The sequence below is a fragment of the Petaurus breviceps genome, unplaced genomic scaffold (assembly GCF_028583685.1).
Source record: "Petaurus breviceps papuanus isolate PSGF00001 unplaced genomic scaffold, PetGlider_PUasm1.0 139, whole genome shotgun sequence".
Taxonomy (NCBI): Eukaryota; Metazoa; Chordata; class Mammalia; order Diprotodontia; family Petauridae; genus Petaurus; species Petaurus breviceps.
In genome coordinates this window covers 15,006,897-15,024,447 of record NW_027185697.1, presented here as the reverse complement: position 1 = coordinate 15,024,447, position 17,551 = coordinate 15,006,897, and the positions used below count along the sequence as shown (strand labels likewise).

At 38.1% G+C, this 17,551-nt stretch overlaps 2 protein-coding genes across 2 annotated transcripts in view; both read right to left on the bottom strand.

The window, feature by feature from the left end:
* Positions 1-4,513, bottom strand: part of ADAMDEC1 (ADAM like decysin 1) — a 31,004-nt gene extending 26,491 nt beyond the window's left edge. Inside the window, exon 1 of the mRNA XM_069067967.1 lies at positions 4,259-4,513. Within this exon, the coding sequence (XP_068924068.1) occupies positions 4,259-4,310 (52 nt within the window). The 5' untranslated portion in view covers positions 4,311-4,513. The remainder of the gene's footprint in view (positions 1-4,258) is intronic.
* Positions 4,514-7,336: 2,823 nt separating this feature from the next.
* ADAM28 (ADAM metallopeptidase domain 28) overlaps positions 7,337-17,551 on the bottom strand; it is a 143,444-nt gene continuing 133,229 nt past the window's right edge. Inside the window, exon 23 of the mRNA XM_069067404.1 lies at positions 7,337-7,459. Within this exon, the coding sequence (XP_068923505.1) occupies positions 7,337-7,459 (123 nt within the window). The remainder of the gene's footprint in view (positions 7,460-17,551) is intronic.

The window sequence follows — 17,551 nt, the reverse complement described above, 5'->3', positions numbered from 1 at the left end:
CAATGTTCTCTTCTTTCTGACATTGTTCTCTCCAGAACTCTGCCTTGAAAGCTTGGTGTCATTCTTGAATCCTCCTGCACAATCCCTAAATAACCAATCTGTCAATGTCTTGTCCTTTCTTCACTCCATCTCATGTAGATGCCACCCTTTTCTCTCCTGTCCCTCAGTCACAACCCTGTTTTAAACTTTCATTATTTCATTCTTGGATGACTGCAACATGCCGATAGCTTGTCTCTGCCTCAAGTCTCTTCCTTGCTTCAATCCACCATCTATGCAGTTGCCAAGATGATTGTTTCTCAAGTTAGGGCCTTATCATGTCATCCTACTCACTTCTTGTTGATCCCCCCCACTTCCTTCAGGATTGTAAGTATAAGTATTGCCTCTGTTGACATTTAAAGTTCTTCATAACTTGGACCTTGCTATCTATGATACAGCTCCATGATCTTCTTTGAGTCCCTCAAAGTGGACCCTCCATCTTGAATCACTGTGTCTGCATTGGCTGTCCTCCATGCCTGGAATGTTCTATACCCCAACCTCCATCCCTGTTTAACCTGTATTATTTCAAGCTGTTACTGTTCAGTCATGCCCAACTCTTTGTGATCCCATCTGATGTTTTCTTGGCAAAGATACTGGAAGAGTTTGCCATTTCCTTCTCCAGTTTGTTTTGAGGAAAATAGGGTAAAGCGACTTGCTCAGGGTTATACAACTAGTAAATGCCTGAGGCCAGATTTGAACTCGGGTCTTTTTAACTCCAAGTCTGATTCTCTATCCTCTGTGCCATCTAGCTGCCCTCCATTCCTTTAACACTGAAATCAAAATCTATCTTCTAAAGGACTCTTCCTCTACTCAGCTGTCAATGGCTTCCCTTCTGAAATAACCTTACCTATCTATAAGTACCTCCTCCATCTTTTGGTTCAATGTAGCCTCCTGATACAAGTTCAAAGCCTTCAACCTCTATCTTTGGTTGTGGAACATGAAGAATAGTATACCTATCACATTCAAATGGTGTTTTGATGTAATTGGAGAAAGATTCTGCAAGGTGATAGAGCTAGTTAAAGTTTTACTGATACAGCTATCTGAATCTTGCCACTAGATGGCTGTCAGCAACTTGATGTTACTTGTGAATATCAAGTAATTAATAAACATTTTGATTGACACTCTTTAATTGAATTTAGTAGAGATCAAGATGCATTTAATGCTAAAAACTATCCCATTGAGGTAATTAGGTGGCACAGTGGATAGAATACTTGACTTAGGAGTAGGAAGACCTGAGTTCAAATTTGAAATCAGCCACTAGCTACATGACCCTGGGCAAGTCACTTGCTCAATCTCTCAATGCCTTGGTTGCCTCCAATGTAAAATGAGTATAATAATAGCACATGCCTCCCAGAGTTTGTAAGGATTAAATGAGGTAAAATTCATAAAATGCCTGGCACACAGTAGGTACTTAATAAATGCTTGTTCCCTTCCCCTCCATCCCACTTATTTTGTATATATTTTCCATGTGGCTATTTGTATATACACTATTTCCCTTCTCCCAAGTTGATTAAATTGTTATTATTTTTATTTCTATTATTCTATTCATTGTTCTTAATTCTGATATACTTCCAGACTGTAATACAAAAGGAGAAAAACAATTCATGCCTCAGATTGGGTCTTATACTCAATAATTCCTGTACATTCATTCTGAAAGTTATCCAATAGGCATTTAGTAATGGCCTACTCTGTGTCAGGGCCCAGGAACATCAAGCTATCAAAAGAGAAATAATCCTGGCCCTCAAGGAACTCATTGTCCTGCAGAAAGTGTGCAAGGTATACCCAAATAAGGACAGGTAATATGCTGGAGAATTACCCAGAAACTTTTGAGGATTCCAGGGACATTGTGACTCATCATTTGCCTTTCTGACTGCTTTTGATATCTTTGTAGGGTCAAAGGCTCTTGTCAAGTGGGAATGACAATGCCAATTCTGAGTCTTATCTTGATTGCACTAGCCCTAAAACTCTCACCTCATAGGTACCTTTTGGGGCCACTGTGACTGGAGGGTGGAGCTCCTCCTCAAACTTGCCTTTAAGAAGGGCACCCAAGCCAGCTACCTCTTCATTTCCCACTTTTCTGCTCTTCTTTATTCTTCTCCATCTTGACCCTCCTCTGGCTACCTTCCCACCCCCTCCCTTTTTCAGCGTTTTTGTATGTATTGCCTTTCCCCATTGGATTGTAAGCTCTCTGAGGGAAGTGTTTAATCAACACTGTGCCTGGAATTTCTCAATAAATCTTTTTTTTTGACTGATGGTGGTAGAGAGACAGAGTGTTATATTTATAAAAAGATAGACTGTTTCTATCTGGCTCTCTCTTCCTTTGATCTCTTGGGAATATCATGAAACTCTATAACATTGATTGAAGTGGGGTAGATAGGCTGGTCCTTCTCAGTAAGGCATCTTGTTGACTCTTTCCACATGTCACCCAGAGTTAAAGAACTCCACTGAAGAAGTTTGTGTGTCCAAGCATCTGACTGTCTTTTCTGTTATCAATTTTCTTTACTGAGTAGATGACTGATCATCTACCTTGAGGTGGACATGTCCAACCCTGGAAGTGACTTTGTGAGAAGAGGTCTTTAGGCCTTGGCTCCTTATAATGAACTGAGTGGAAAGAAGGGGAGAGTTTATTCATTGGAGAGGATGGCCATCAACAAGAGGTAGAGACCAAGCCCTAGCTTGGCTTGTTAGAAGATAACAATTTGGAAGGAGACAGAACAAAACTGAGGAGAAAGAGAAAGTGCTTGATCAGCAGTCTTGCAAGCTGCTGTATGTTCTCATGAGGTTAAAGTGTCAGCTTACATTTGGATTACTAGTTGTTACTGAGTTCTGTTTTGTATCATTCTTTCAATGTACATTGTGAAACTTTGGTATTTATTTTGCATGTGTAGACTGAAATACCTGTCCCATAATGTATTCACGTATAACTAATATATAGGATATTGCATATCTTTATACAAGATATTGAGTATCCTTATATAGGATATTGTGTATTTTTATACAGGGTATTGAGTATCTTTACGTGGTATTTTTTATACAGGGTATTAAGTATCTTTATATAGAATATTGGCTATCTTTCTACTCTCCTCTTTCAGAAGACATAGACATGAATCCAAAACAAGAATAATAAAAATAAACAAAGAGGGAGGCTAATCTTGCCTCTCCTCCCATGAAATGCCAGGCCCCCCTAGGAATAAACCTGCCCCAGACCATAGACCTGAGGCTAGAGTAAAGGAGACCTTTGGAAGAGGGAGTGGACACAGTACCTTCCACACCCTTCACTGACTTCCTACCGATTATAAATTATAATATGATACGATATAATGCAATGGGATACAATGAAGTACAATGCACCATGCATATGATATGTATGACATGACATGGCACAGCCCAACACAACAAACAACATGACATGACATGACATGATATGACATGATATGATATAACATGATACACCACCACAATCCAGAACCTTCAATTCTTCGCCAAGTTAACCATTTTCAGATGCTTCAAACAATCCTCATATAGCAAGAATTCAAGGACTTATGAAGTCACGGTTGCCCTCCTCTTCTTGTTCTTTAGCTCCTCTGTCTCCCCCACCCCACCCCAGGAAACTAGGTGACACAGTGGATTGAATACCAGGTCTGAAGTCAGGAAGACTTATTTTCCTACATTGAAATATGGACTTAGGCACTTAACTAGCTGTGTGACCCTGAGCAAGTCACTTAACCGTGTTTGTCTCAATTCCTTTGCCTGTAAAATGACCTGGAGGAAAAAAAAAAACAGAGAAAACAACCCTGATATCTCTGCAAAGAAAACCTTAAGTTGGGTCATGAAGAGTTGAACACAATTGAACAACAAAGTTTTTTTTCTTAAATTTTGGCACCAAGAGCTGAACACAATACCGCACAAGATATGGTCTGACAGCTGGACAGATGCCTTTATATCCTGCTTCTTTTAATGCAACCCAAGCTCCCATTATTTTTTTAACTACCACATCATAACTACTGCCTCATATTTCAGTCCATTAAAACTTTCAGATCTTTTTCAGAAAAACAAAAACAAAGACAGCTGTCTCACTAGGCTTCCCCCAATCTGTACTTGTGAAATTGATTCTTTGCAGCCATATGCAGAACTTTCTAATTGTCCTTTATTAATGTTCATCTTCTTATTTCCAGTCCAGGACTGACATCACCTAGGCTAGCCTACCACTGAGCAAGCTTACCTTGAGTATGCACCATGATCCCCAGCATAGAAAGCAGAAGACCTAGAGTCATGGTGGCTGAGGATGAGAAGTGGGGCCTGCTCCCACAAGCCTTGCAGCCTCAAGAGCGTCTCTGCTTTATATCTTCCTAGCTTCTCCTTCCAAACCAAAAGGTTCAACTCAGGGTCTCCTCAGTCCTTAAATGCTGTAGAGTTTCGTAATGGAGCCCTTTAGCTGCCTGTAAACAGCTAGGACATCGCTCTGAGTAACTTCCTGACACGAGACAGGACCACAAAGCTGGAGGGCCCCAGGCACTTCTGGCAAGTTTGTATTAAGTCAAAGGACCACTCTAGAGGACCTGGGGGCCATATGTGGCCTCTAGGCAACAGGTTCCCCACCCCTATCTTAGTGCAATTCCTTCTTTTCTACAGAGAAAGAAACTAAGGCTAGAGAGGAGGAAACTGACTTTAGGAAAACTTGTCTTTTTCTGACAGTTACCAGGTCTCTGGGACTCCCACACTGAAGCACTGTGTGAGTGATGGAGGGACCTTGCTCTCATCTGTTCTGCTGGTGTTCCTGAGAAGTTTTCTTCTCTTCAGTGCTTCCCTCTGCTTACTGAAAACAAGGTGTCTGGGACCCCATTCTCTCTAGGTATTTTTCCTATGATAATACAAGTATATTAAGCCGTTTCTGTGGGCTAAGCCTTGTATTAGGTTCTGAGGATATAAAAACAAAACAAACAGAAAAATAAAATGGGAACAATCTTTGCCCTTCAGTAAAGTATATTCAATCCCATTCAGTAAACATGTATCAAGTATTTACTATATGAGTCACTGGCAATCTCAGAAAAGGAAAGGAAGGAGGAAAGGAGGGAGGGAGGGAGGAAAGCTTGAAGGGAGAAACAGTAAAAAAGGAAAAATCTCTCAAAAAGTTCACATTAAAATAACTGAAAAAAATAAACAGATTGATAAATAGGCACATAGTATTTAAATCTTTTTTCTTATATTATTTTAATTACCCAAGATATTGAGAGCTATATCATATACTAATGATTTTTAAAGATATAGAGAGGAAAAAAATATTTCAACAAAAACTAATCAACATATCACTAAACTACATAAATTGCCCCAGGCAACTCTCTAAAAAAGGGGTTCCCAAATTTATTTGACCTACTGTACCCCCTTTTTTTTAGAAAAATATTCAGCACCCCCCCCCCGGAAATCTACTTTCTTTAACCCTCTAATTGTTTTTGTAAATTTGCTTCATTTCAAATATATATATATATATATATATATATATATATATATATTTAAAATGATGCATCTTCAATTTGATAATTATTGTAAATTTGTGGGTTTTCTGCATTGAAATTTTGATGACAATGTTGCATTATATAACTATATAGTATTGCATTGTAAACAAGTCATTACACACACAAATTCCTGCTGATGCATGCTGGACTTCCAACAAGTCCAAATCATTCAGTAACAACAATATTGTAAACACAACAATATTGAAAGAGTTAAAAACATGGATCTATGCCCCACCATGATTCTGGAGGATGGCATGGGATGAGGCATGCCATTCCCCCAACTGCCAGAGGGGTGATAGTCTCTGTATGCTAAAGGCCTTTATTTTTTTGGACATGGCCAATGTACAAATTTGTTTGGCTTGACTATGTGCATTTCTTGCAAGATACTTCTCCTTTTAATTGTTTGTTCAGACCTTTTGTTGGAATTGACCACTGCTGAGTTATAATTTGCATTTTGTGTTTTTATTTAGAAAATAATGTAATCATTATGTCTTTAACTCTGTTACACAACAGTGATTTTTTTCAAAAATATCTTATCTTCTTTCCTTAAGCTTCCACTGTCCCTTTATTTTTTTCACTATTATGGAATTATTATTATTCAATGCCCCCCAATTGCACCTGAGACTACTACCACCCCACTAGATTATTCCAGTGACCCTCAGGGGGCAATATCACCCACTATGGGAATATATGCTAGAATAATAAATTGCAATGAAGGTGTAGATCTTCATTGGTAGAGAAAATTTCTTTATCCATATTTACATATCTATATGTGTCTGTATGTATGTTGTGTGTATGTACATATGAGGGTATATATGTATATTCATGGATATGTGTATGCATGTGTGTATATGTATTTATATATATATATATATATATATATATATATTTCCCTTCAACCTTCCCACTATTTTTTTTTTTTACAAACAATGGGGGTGTGGAGATTCTTTCTCAAAGCTCTTCTCTTGGACCAAGGTCAGCTATTAAAATTACAAAGCAAAGTTTCAACTTTCTTTTTGTTGTTTCTCATTCTAATCATGTATTACAAGCTGTTAAAAACTGTCGTTGTTTGCTTGTTTCATTCATGTCCAACTCTCAGTGATCTCATTTGAGATTTTCTTAGCAAAGATATTGGAGTGGTTTTCCATTAATCCCTCCTAAATGGTTTTTAAGATCTTTAATGAATTACCTTGGATCCCTTGTTATATTCTCTCTTTTTTTTTTACTTAATTCTTTCTAATTAAAAAAAATCTCTACTTTCTTGCCCTCTCACCACCAAAACCCTACCCTAACTGGGAAGGTGGAGAAGTATATTGCAAGAAATGCACACAAATAAGCCGAACAAATTTGTATGTTGGCCATGTCCAAAAAATGTGTGCATAGAGAGTGCATCACCCCTCTGGCAGTTGGGGGAATGGCATGTTGTATCAGCAATGCAATATTCACAATGCCTACGGTAATTACAGATATGCTGATGTAGTTATCAATCATAAAATATATCAGGCTTGCTATATAGGGGATGAAGAAAGAACATTTATTAAAATACCAAAAGACTGAGTCCCAAAACCAGAAAGTCAAAGCCATCAGAGTAGTTATGAAATTGGCACAGGTAGATAAAGTAGAAAGCACCCACATTCTCAAGCCTTTAAAACAGAACAGGCTACCTCAGGCAAAGGTCCTCCTCTCCCCACTCACAGCAACCACCCAGCGTCCAGGGAAGTGCGCTCCCAGCAGCTCTGGCCCCTGACAGTCCTCAGCAGGAGTCCTTAGCAGAAATTCTGGCTGACTCAAAAAGGGGTTCGCGCTTCCACTGCCGCTGCCTCTGCTGCAGCTGCCGCCATCGTCGCCACTGCTAGCCACCGCAGGAACTCTAGCTTGGCTTCTGCTTCCTCTTGCTCTGCCCCTTCCTGCTATGTCAGCAAGTCCAATGGGGCATGGAAGATCTTTAAATACCATAACCCTTACATTTGTCTCATCACATGTAATCCTCCAGAATCATAGGTGTGCAATGATCCATGTTCTTAAGTTTTTCAATAGTCTTGTGTTTGCAATATTGTTGTTATTGAATTAATTATTCTCATGGTTCTTATCATGTTATTCTGGCATCAGCTCAAATAGGCTTCTCAGACTTCTCTGAAAATACCCTCTTCATCCTTTGTTATAAGAGAATGTCATTCCATTACCTTCATATGCCATACATTGTTCAGTCATTCCCCTGAATAGAGGTGATGAACTCTCTATTTTATTGTACCTTGTTTTTTACTAATCTGTTATATACTATGTTAACATCTACATATATATATGTAAATACACACACAGAGACCTGTACATATAAACAAACATAGTATATAACCTGCTTGAGGGCAGGGCCTATTTCCCCTGACTTTGTTTCCTCAGCTTCATAGGAAGTAACTTTCTAATAATTTTGTTTATTAAAAAGACAGGAAATCAAGAGTGGGGAACAAAATGTAGAGGCCAGGAAATATTGAATGGTTGGGCCATCAGACAGTCACTAGTCAGCAAGCATTTACTAAGGATTTACCCTGTGCTAAGCAGTGGGGATGCAAAAAAAAAAAAAAAAAACAAAACGAAAAAATAGTCCCTACTTTCAAGGAATTCCCAGTCTAATGGAGGAGACAACATACAAACAAGTATATTCTCACACATGTACTGTATATGTTCACACACATGTACAGTATAAATTAAGGATGAACTCAGAGGAAAGGCATTGGGGAGAGGTAGAGAAAGTGGGGATTGATCTGAATCTTAAAGAAAGCCTCAGAAGCAAGAGGGAGGAGGGTCAGAATTCTAGTCTTGGGGATCAGCTATGGCAAAGGCATGGAACTGGGAGAGAGCGTATCATATGTGAACAACAACAAAATAAAGAGTACCTTTGGATTGAAAATTTAGGGTAGGAGAGGACACTGGGAGAAAATAAGTTCATTGAAAAAGCATTCAGAGGATTATGTTCAGTCCTGGGTATCATATTTTAGGAATGACATAGGTAAGCTGGGGAGAAGCCAGAGGAGGACAGCCAAGAAAGCCAAGAGCTTAGAACTGAGGCTGCGTAAGGACGGTTGAAGACAATAGGAATGTTGTATTGGAGAATCGAAGGGTAGAAATAATGATTGCCAATTCAAGGATGTGAAAGTCTGCACAGCAGAAAAGAGCTAACCTGATTCTACTTGACCTCAGAGGGCAGAATGGCTATCCAAATTCCAGAAAGGCAGATCTGAGCTTTCTATAAGAAAAATATTCTAGTAGAGCTATCCCACTATGGAAGAAACTGCTTCCAAAGTCAAGTCAAATCAAGAAGCATTTATTAATCATTTACTGTTTGCCAGGTGCAGGCAGAAGTTTGGGAGGTTTTCAATTAGAGTTTGCATAACCACTTGTTGAAGAGTGCTTTAGAGGAGATCCCAGTTCAGATATGTGCAGCGTGAAATGGCATACTGCCATCCATCCATAATGGTCAACATTGAACTCCTTACACAGAAATCTCTATCATCTTTATTTACATTGGCTGGCCCTCCATACCTGGAATGCTCTCTCCTCATCTACTACCTTAGAATCTTTGGTGAAAAGTGACACATTCTACAGGGGACCTTTCCTGGCCCCCACCTCCTAGCACCATCCACTTCCTTTTACTCTGTATTTATTTTGTAGGTTCATATTATATATTACCTAGGACTTCCCTAGATCAATGAAGACATGGGTCCTGTCCCTATCCTTATTCTAACTGATGAATGGATGACTCCTGAGCTCCCTTCTCACTCTGAGATTCAGTGGTTCTATGAAATCTTAAATCATCTTGTGAGGCTCTGGAAAGCACTCAGCAGATGTCAGTTTATATGAAGTTAAGCATGAAAATGAGAACTATGGCAATATTTTGGGGAGAGTTCATTTGTTTCCTAATCCATCTGGAAGAAATAAGAAACAGCCAGAATGTAAATGTTCCATTGGATATACAAATGAGCTACAAGAGCTAAACTGAGGACTGGAATGGGGGTCATGAAATGACTAATCTCTGACCACAAATATTTTACTCCTGCAGAGCCCCAGGCAACCTGGGTCATGGAGAAGTGTACAAGCAGAGAAGAAATATTGGGACTCCATCTTCTTGGAAAGTCAGCAGAGCAGCACTGTGACCATTCCTGGCTAGGAAGATATAAACATAGATAGGGATGGCAAATGTCAACTTCAGAGAATCCCTGAAAGGGGCCAGATGGTGAGTGAAAAAAGCAGCATCAGCAAATATCCACAGGACAGTCAGGGTCCTCCCCCTATAGCAGAAAAGGAAAATATGGGTGACAAACTTTATTCAGAGCACTGAAATGAATTTGGTGGGGAGGACCAGACTTAAAACCTAGAAAAGGAAATGACATGTGAATAAATATCTGTAATAGACAATGCAATATCCAACAAGGACAAAATGGAGCTCATTAGCATTCACCAAAGCCCATTGCTCCATTATTTCCTTATTGTTGTGGAGAGCAACACAATCTTTTCTATTCATTCAGGTTTGCAGCTTTTCTACTCACATCCTCAGAACATTGGACTTCAAAATGTATACCATATTCCTCAGGGTAGTTTTTCACTTTACTATAAAACTTTATTAAAAATACATGTGTATTATTATCACTAATTTCTACCTGACCTTCATTTCCCCCATATTTTTTTTCTTTTACCCAGAAATTCATCTCTTAAAACAAAGGACTCTTTTGGAAAAACAAAAGAAAAAGGAAAAAAAAATCAGCAAAATCAATCAACATACTAAAAACCTAGACATTATTTGCTATATACCACATTCATCTGCAAAGAAAAGTAGGAAGGGGATGTATTCTCATCTCTTCTTTGGAGCCAAGCATATTCTTTAAAAGCTTGTAGTATTATGGTGGGTAGCTGGTGCAGAGAATGGAGCACTGGCCTTGGAGTCAGGAGGACCTGAGTTCAAATCTGGCCTCAGACAATTAACACTTATTAGCCATGTGAACTCAGGCAAGTCACTTAACCCCAATTGCCCAGACTTCCCCCCTCCGAAAAGCAAACACAAACAAAAATCTTATAGCATAACATTTCAATTGTTTTGTAGGGTTTTCCCCCTTCCATTTACACTGCTGTAGTCATGTATATTGTTTCCTCTATTTCAATTTGTATAAAGTCATATAAGCCTTTGCATGCTTCTCTGTATAATTATATTCATCACTTCTCACACCACAGTAATTTTCTTTTTCATACATGCAACAGGATTTATTTAGCAATTCCCCTATCAATGGACATCTATTGTGCTTTCACCTCTTTAGTATCAAAAAATAAGTAGTATGATAGCTTTTTTTTTTTTTAAAGCAATCCGGGTTAAGTAACTTGCTCAAGGTTATATGGCCAGTTATTTCTGGGTGTGGTGCTGAGTATCTGAGCCTCGATTTGATCCAGGTCATCCCGACACTGGAGCCGGTGCTCTTACTCGCTGAGCCACCTGGCCGCCCCTAAGCAATTGGGGTTAAGTAACTTGTGCAAGGTTACAGGGCCAGGTGCTTCTGGGTGGGTGCTAAGTGTCTGAGCCTGGGATTCGATCTCCAGGTCTTCTCAACACTGGAGCCGGTGCTCTTACTCGCTGTGCTACCTGGCCACCCCTATGATAGCTTTTCTTATGGATACAGAGGCTTTTCTCCAAATTTCAATAATTCAGATTCCATACAAATATATGGATTGTCATAGTATTGTCATAGTTCAAACCAAAGTATGGTTGAATTGTTAAAAGATGAATGAGTAAATAAGGTATCTTAAGATAATGTGATAAAATTATAATGGAAATTCTTAACCTTTGTAAGGAACAATCCATATTTAAGTACTTTACAAAGAGCATAGTGATAGTTGAGGAGAGATCAGGTGTCTTCCTGAGCCATCTGAAGGAAATTAGAAAGAGCCAGAATATAAAAACTCCATCAATTATATAAATGCACTACATGGGCTAACCCAAGGAATGAAATGGTGGCCAATGATTTAGCAAAATACTTGGCACATGGTAAACAATAAATGTTTCTTTCCTTGTTGACTTTACATTCACCCAGTTATATACCAAATCCTGATGCTCTAGCTACATGTAGAAATCACGTAATCAAAATATGCAAATACAAACTATAAATCCAAACAATAATGGGAAAAATGTAATATCACCTAGGGGCAGGGAGGAGAAATCTACACAAATTTTACCTGCAAAATAGTACTGGAAGTGAACTAGAACATCAAGAAGGAGACACAAGGAGAAGTCCATTGAGAAGTCCACAGAATGCAAGAATACTGATGGTGCCACACTTCTTTTTTTTTTTTTTTTAAGCAATTGGGGTTAAGTAACTTGCTCAAGGTTACACGGCCAGGTGTTTCTGGGTGGGTGCTGAGTGTCTGAGCCCGGGATTCGATCTCCAGGTCTTCTCAACACTGGAGCCGGTGCTCTTACTTGCTGTGCTACTTGGCAGCCCCAATGTGCCACACTTCTTTTAAAATAATTTGGAGCCATATTGGGATGGGCTTAAAACAGCAAATAGAGGAACTTTTCTTCCTCTTCCTTGTTGCAGGGTAATGTATGACAAGAGATATAACAGCATTTCAATAACTTCTTTGCTACATCCTAATGATAGCACCCAGAAACCTTAACACTCCTGTTGCCCCTGGCCAAACATCCCATCCTTCCTAGGCTAGTCTTCCCCATATTGTACCGTGCATTTCATTTCCTTTCTTCCCCAGGGTCAGACTCTGAAGTGAACAAATAGCATGATGGAGTAGAAGAAAGATGACCTGATATGAGAACACTGGATTCAACTGCTGTCTCTCAACAGTAACTGTGGAACCCTGGGGAATTTTTTAAGCATCTCTGAGCCTCAGTTTCCTCATCTATAAAATAATGATAATCTACCTGACAATGTTGTTGTTTTTTTGGGGGGTGATTCAAATGAATTAGTCAACAAACATTTATGAAGTATATTATTATTTTTCAGGCACCAGTAATAAGTAAAGAAAGGCAAAAATATCTCCCTTGCCCTTAAAGAGGTCACAGTCTAATGGATTTGTTTTGATTACCCCAAAGAGTGCAGAGCTAGGAGCAATGAGCTGAAGTTTTGAAGAGGAAAATTTAGACTCAATCTCAGGAAAAATCAACCTAACAATTAGATTTTTCCAAAACCAGAATGGGCTGCTTTTAGAGGCAGTAAGTTCCCCCTCGGTGCATACAATTCGGAGTCTAGGGTCAGAAAGACCTGAGTTCAAATCCAGCATCAGACACTTACTAGCTATGTAACCCAAGGCAAGTCACTTTATTCTGTTTGCCTCCGTTTTCTCATCTGTAATGAGCTGGAGAAGGGCATAGCAAACTATCCCTGTATATTTGCAAAGAAAACCCTAGATGGCGTCGCAAAGAGTCAGATACAACTGATCAAACAACAGCAAATATATACACACATGTATATATGTTACATTAGAAACGTTGAGAGATTAAACCCACAGAGTGCACCCACTTTGTGACAAGTCTCCTGTGATAAAGTGAAGCAATTAAGCAGAACTGACCTCAGCTGAAAGCTCCTGTAGCATTCCACATCTGTAGTACCTTATCTCTATTTTAAAGTTGTTTTTAATAAATAGAAATTTATTTCATTTCCACCCTGTAACACACAGGGAAAATCAAATTCCTTGTAAAAATATGCATAGTCAAGTAAATTTATTTAGTGGTCTGTGTGGATGGATGGTTAGAAAGGGAGAGACAGAGACAGACAGAGATAGAGACAGAGAAAGAGAGATAGAGAGAGAGAGACAGAGACAGAGAGAGAGAGAGGAAGAGAGAGAGAGAGGGTTATCCTTATAATATTGTTGTTACAGTAAAAAAAATTATCTTGGTTCCATTCACATCACAGTGCATTACTTCATACAGGCCTTTCCATGTCTCCAAAAGCATATATTTCATCCTTTTTTAAAATACAGAACAATATTATACTACCATATTCATATACAACTTCTTTGTAAATCATTCCTCAAGTAATAGGCATCCTTTTAAGTTCCATCTTTTTAGTTTGTGGCTGTTATTGCTGCTGCTGTTGTAACACAATAAAAAAGGGACTGCTGTAAATATTTTTCTACATGGAGAACATTTTGAAATTTCTTTGATCTTCTTTGGATATAGTCTTAGTAGTAATATATTGGGGTAAAAGGAATAAGACTGTTCAGTTATTAACATATTGTGTATAATTCCAAATTGTTTTCTTGAGTTCACCAATGCACACTTTACAAAGGTACTTCAATGTGCCTGTTTTCCCACATCCCCTCCAATATTTCCCATTTCCCTTTTTTGGTTCTTGCCAATTTGATGAGTGTGAATCTCAGAATTTCTTCAATTTGCATTTTTAAAAAATTATTAGTGATTTAGATATTTTTCCTATGGTGATAAACTTAGTTTCTTTCCTTGAAAACTTCCTGTTCATTTCTTATAACTATTTGCTTATTGGAGAATGACTCTTTCCCTTCTAAATCTGCATCAGGTCATTACATATCTTGGAACTGAGATCTTTATCACAAAAGATGGTGGAAAGATGATTTCAATTTATTATTTCCTTTTGAATCTTAACTTTCTAATATTTATTTCAGGAAAACTTTTTTAAAATTTTATGTAGCTCAAGTCATCCATATTATCTTCTGTGATCTTCTCTGTCTCATGTTTGTTTACAAACTCTTCCCCTTATGAATACATCTGGGAACTAATTTTTTCCATGTTTCTCTAATTTATTTATGTTGTTCCCTTTATTTTTAGGTCACATTTTCATTGATAACTTAGCTTGTTATAAGGCATAAGATATAAGTAAAAAAATCTAATTTCTTCCATGTTGCTGTCTAATTTGAGATTGACACCTAATCTGGTTCTCCCAAATAATATGTAAGAAGCACAGTGTCTTGTATCAATGAACAGATGACAAAGTCTGACAATATAGGAACTTTTCCCCAAAAAAATATCCTTGAGATGCCTTCAAATAAATTGTGCTAGAATCAAAACTTTATCACAAACAAAAGTTTTCCATTGGTTACCTAGGCATACTATGGTTCCAAAACCATGTAAGAACAATGTTTTTAATAGATGACACACCGATTACCTGCAATCTCCAAAGTATTGGGAGTCAAAAGCTTTTTTTTTAATAGACTCAGGAAAAAAATTAAAAACCAGGGATTGACAAGATAAATTCCATATTACTCCTCCCATGCTCTCTGCTACTACAATTACTCTGATGAAGCTTTTTAATGAATGTCCATCTTATCTGCCAAAACTCATTCAAATGCAAAAATAAAAACATTCCTGTGTAATACTTCATTAAACAATGAATAACTAAAAAAATCATAATAATAGTGGAATAGCCTCATCCTCATACTATTTCTATATGATCACTATAAAAATGAGAAAAATAAGAGTAATAATGAATATAATGATGACTGACACATCTGTGGTGTTTTAAGTTTCTTAAAACACTCATAATATCATCTTATTTCAATTTTGCAATAAACTTGTGGCAATAAAACTACTTTTAATATTCCCATTTTCTGGATGAAGAAATGGAATTTTGGGGAAGTTACAAGATATCCCCGTGGTCACACACACATTTTGCATCTTTTCAGAACTTTCTGAGTTTTAGTCATTAAAACCTAGGCTCAGAGGCCATTGCGTTCTATGATCACAGGCACAGAAAAACATTACTAGTGTATTATAATTAGAAGGGTGGACTGAATGTGTCATGAAAGTCTCATCTCATGTCAGAGCACGTTGCAGTATATCATATTACCTCTCATAAGCATAGCATTAATGAATATTCTAAATTCAATTGAAATGAGTTGGAGAGGAATATGTCAAATTGAATTGAGAGTAATTTATTTTCAAATGAAGGGAAAATCATTTATTAACCATTTACTTTGTGCCAGACATTTTTCAAATCACTTTACAAATATCATCTCATTTGAGCTTTACAAATAAACCTAGAAAGCATGTACTATTTCTATGTCCATTTTATAGTTGAGGAAACTGAGGGATTTAGAGCTTAAGTGATATGCCTAGGTAAACTAGTTAGTATCTAAGACTGGATTTGAACTCAGATCTTCCTGATCCCAGGTTGAGCACTATATCCACTCTGCTACCCAGTTCCCTCTAAATGTTTGAAGATATCTGCTTGCCCTGGCTAGAAACAGTTGTTACCTCAGCATTTATGGGACTTTGATTCCAGAAAGACTTCAGACCTTATTAGAGTGGTTGCTTCATTTCCCTCAGCCTATTGGATGGTTGATGACTGCTTTAGGTGGACAGGTACCTACATTAGCCTTCAGCTAGAATGTTGTAGTTATTGGGAATAATGTCTTTATAAAGCTCTCATTTGTGCCTAGTGCTTCACATTCATTATCTGATTTAAACCTCCCCATAACCTTGTGAAATCGATGTTAATATTTCCCCAACTTTACAGATGAGGAAACTGAGGCAGAGGTTAACCTACTTGCCCATTGGCATACAGCTGGTAAGTGTCAGGAACAAGATTTAAATTCATGTCTTTCTAAATTCAGGTCAAGTCCTCCAATTCCAGCACCCTGTGGAATCTCTTAATAATAGATGGCCATTTTCACAGGCTTCATTGATTATCTCACTCATTCCCTTTGCGGGGGATGGGCAATTGAGGGAGTGGAGACCCCAGATAAGAGATCTTGCTGGGTTTCAGTTGCTCTTACTTTCCTTTTTTTATGTCACTTGTCAAAGCAGCCTTTGCGGTGACTCCATAGATGGGTTTCTTTCTTGGAAATGAGTCTCCAGAGGCAGCTGCCAAGTTTATGTTGTGGTAACATTGGCGGTTTTCATGGTTTCTTATAGGATCTTTGCTGAACACATATCATTGTCCCTTGATTTTATAGCTCTTCTAAATCACTGTGTGTTTGTATATTTTATTGAGCTGTATTCCTGGAAGGAACATCATGAAACATAACACTTCCTAGGATAAGAATTTCAGAAAAAGAGAAATGTTTATCCCAAGAAAACTGTATGCTGAGTGCAGCTGACTGACCTAAATAGTGGGATACTCCTGGTTGCTTTTCCCAAGTGACAACCCCACAGAATGGCGAGGCAATGACATTGTCTTGGGAAAGTGCAACCAAGCAAGAGAATAATCCAAGGACAAGCAGTAAGAATAAGAAGTCAAAAGGCCATTTAAGCTACTCACTGGATAATCAGAGATTGGCCTCATTGTGGAAGTTCAAATTCATAGAATTATAGTGTCAGAGAAAGGAAGTGTCATCTTGTCTAATTCCTTACCTAAAGTATAAATTGTTGCCTGGACCATAGCAAGAGCTTAATCATTCTGTTGTCTTGGTGCTTACAATATTCCCCCAAAGTTTTCATCCAATCTAAATGAAATGAGTAGGAGAGGAATACTCCAACTCATCCAATTAAAGAGTTTCAGTCACTTGAAACCCTTTCAAGTTTATCCATTCTAGGGTCATACAGCTCTGATTTGGAGGATGTGATATTGAGCTAAAATATGCTTACCCTGTCCCTTCAGACCATTGGTCCTGAACATGCATTCTGAAAACCAGAGTATTCAGTAACTCTATGTCCAATGGACAAACCGTCACCTCACATTGTGATCATTTTTTTCTTCTAAACCTTCCCTTCTTGAGACTAAACACCCCAGACCCTTCAACTGAGCCTATTATAAAATTGTTTCTGCTCCCACATTAGGTCCTGATTATTATAACAATAGTTGTATCAAGACATAGAAGATAATAGAAAGAATGGTCGCTCATTATCCTTCATTCTTGGAGAGGACCAAAATGACATCACTTTATTGGGTCAAGGCACAGTGTGTCTAACTGGCTGATAAGACCAATATGAGGTCTGAAGGCTCTATCACAGGTCAGGTACAAATAGCCTATAGATGATAGGTAGATAGGTAGATAGATAGATAGATAGATAGATAGATAGATAGATAGATAGATAG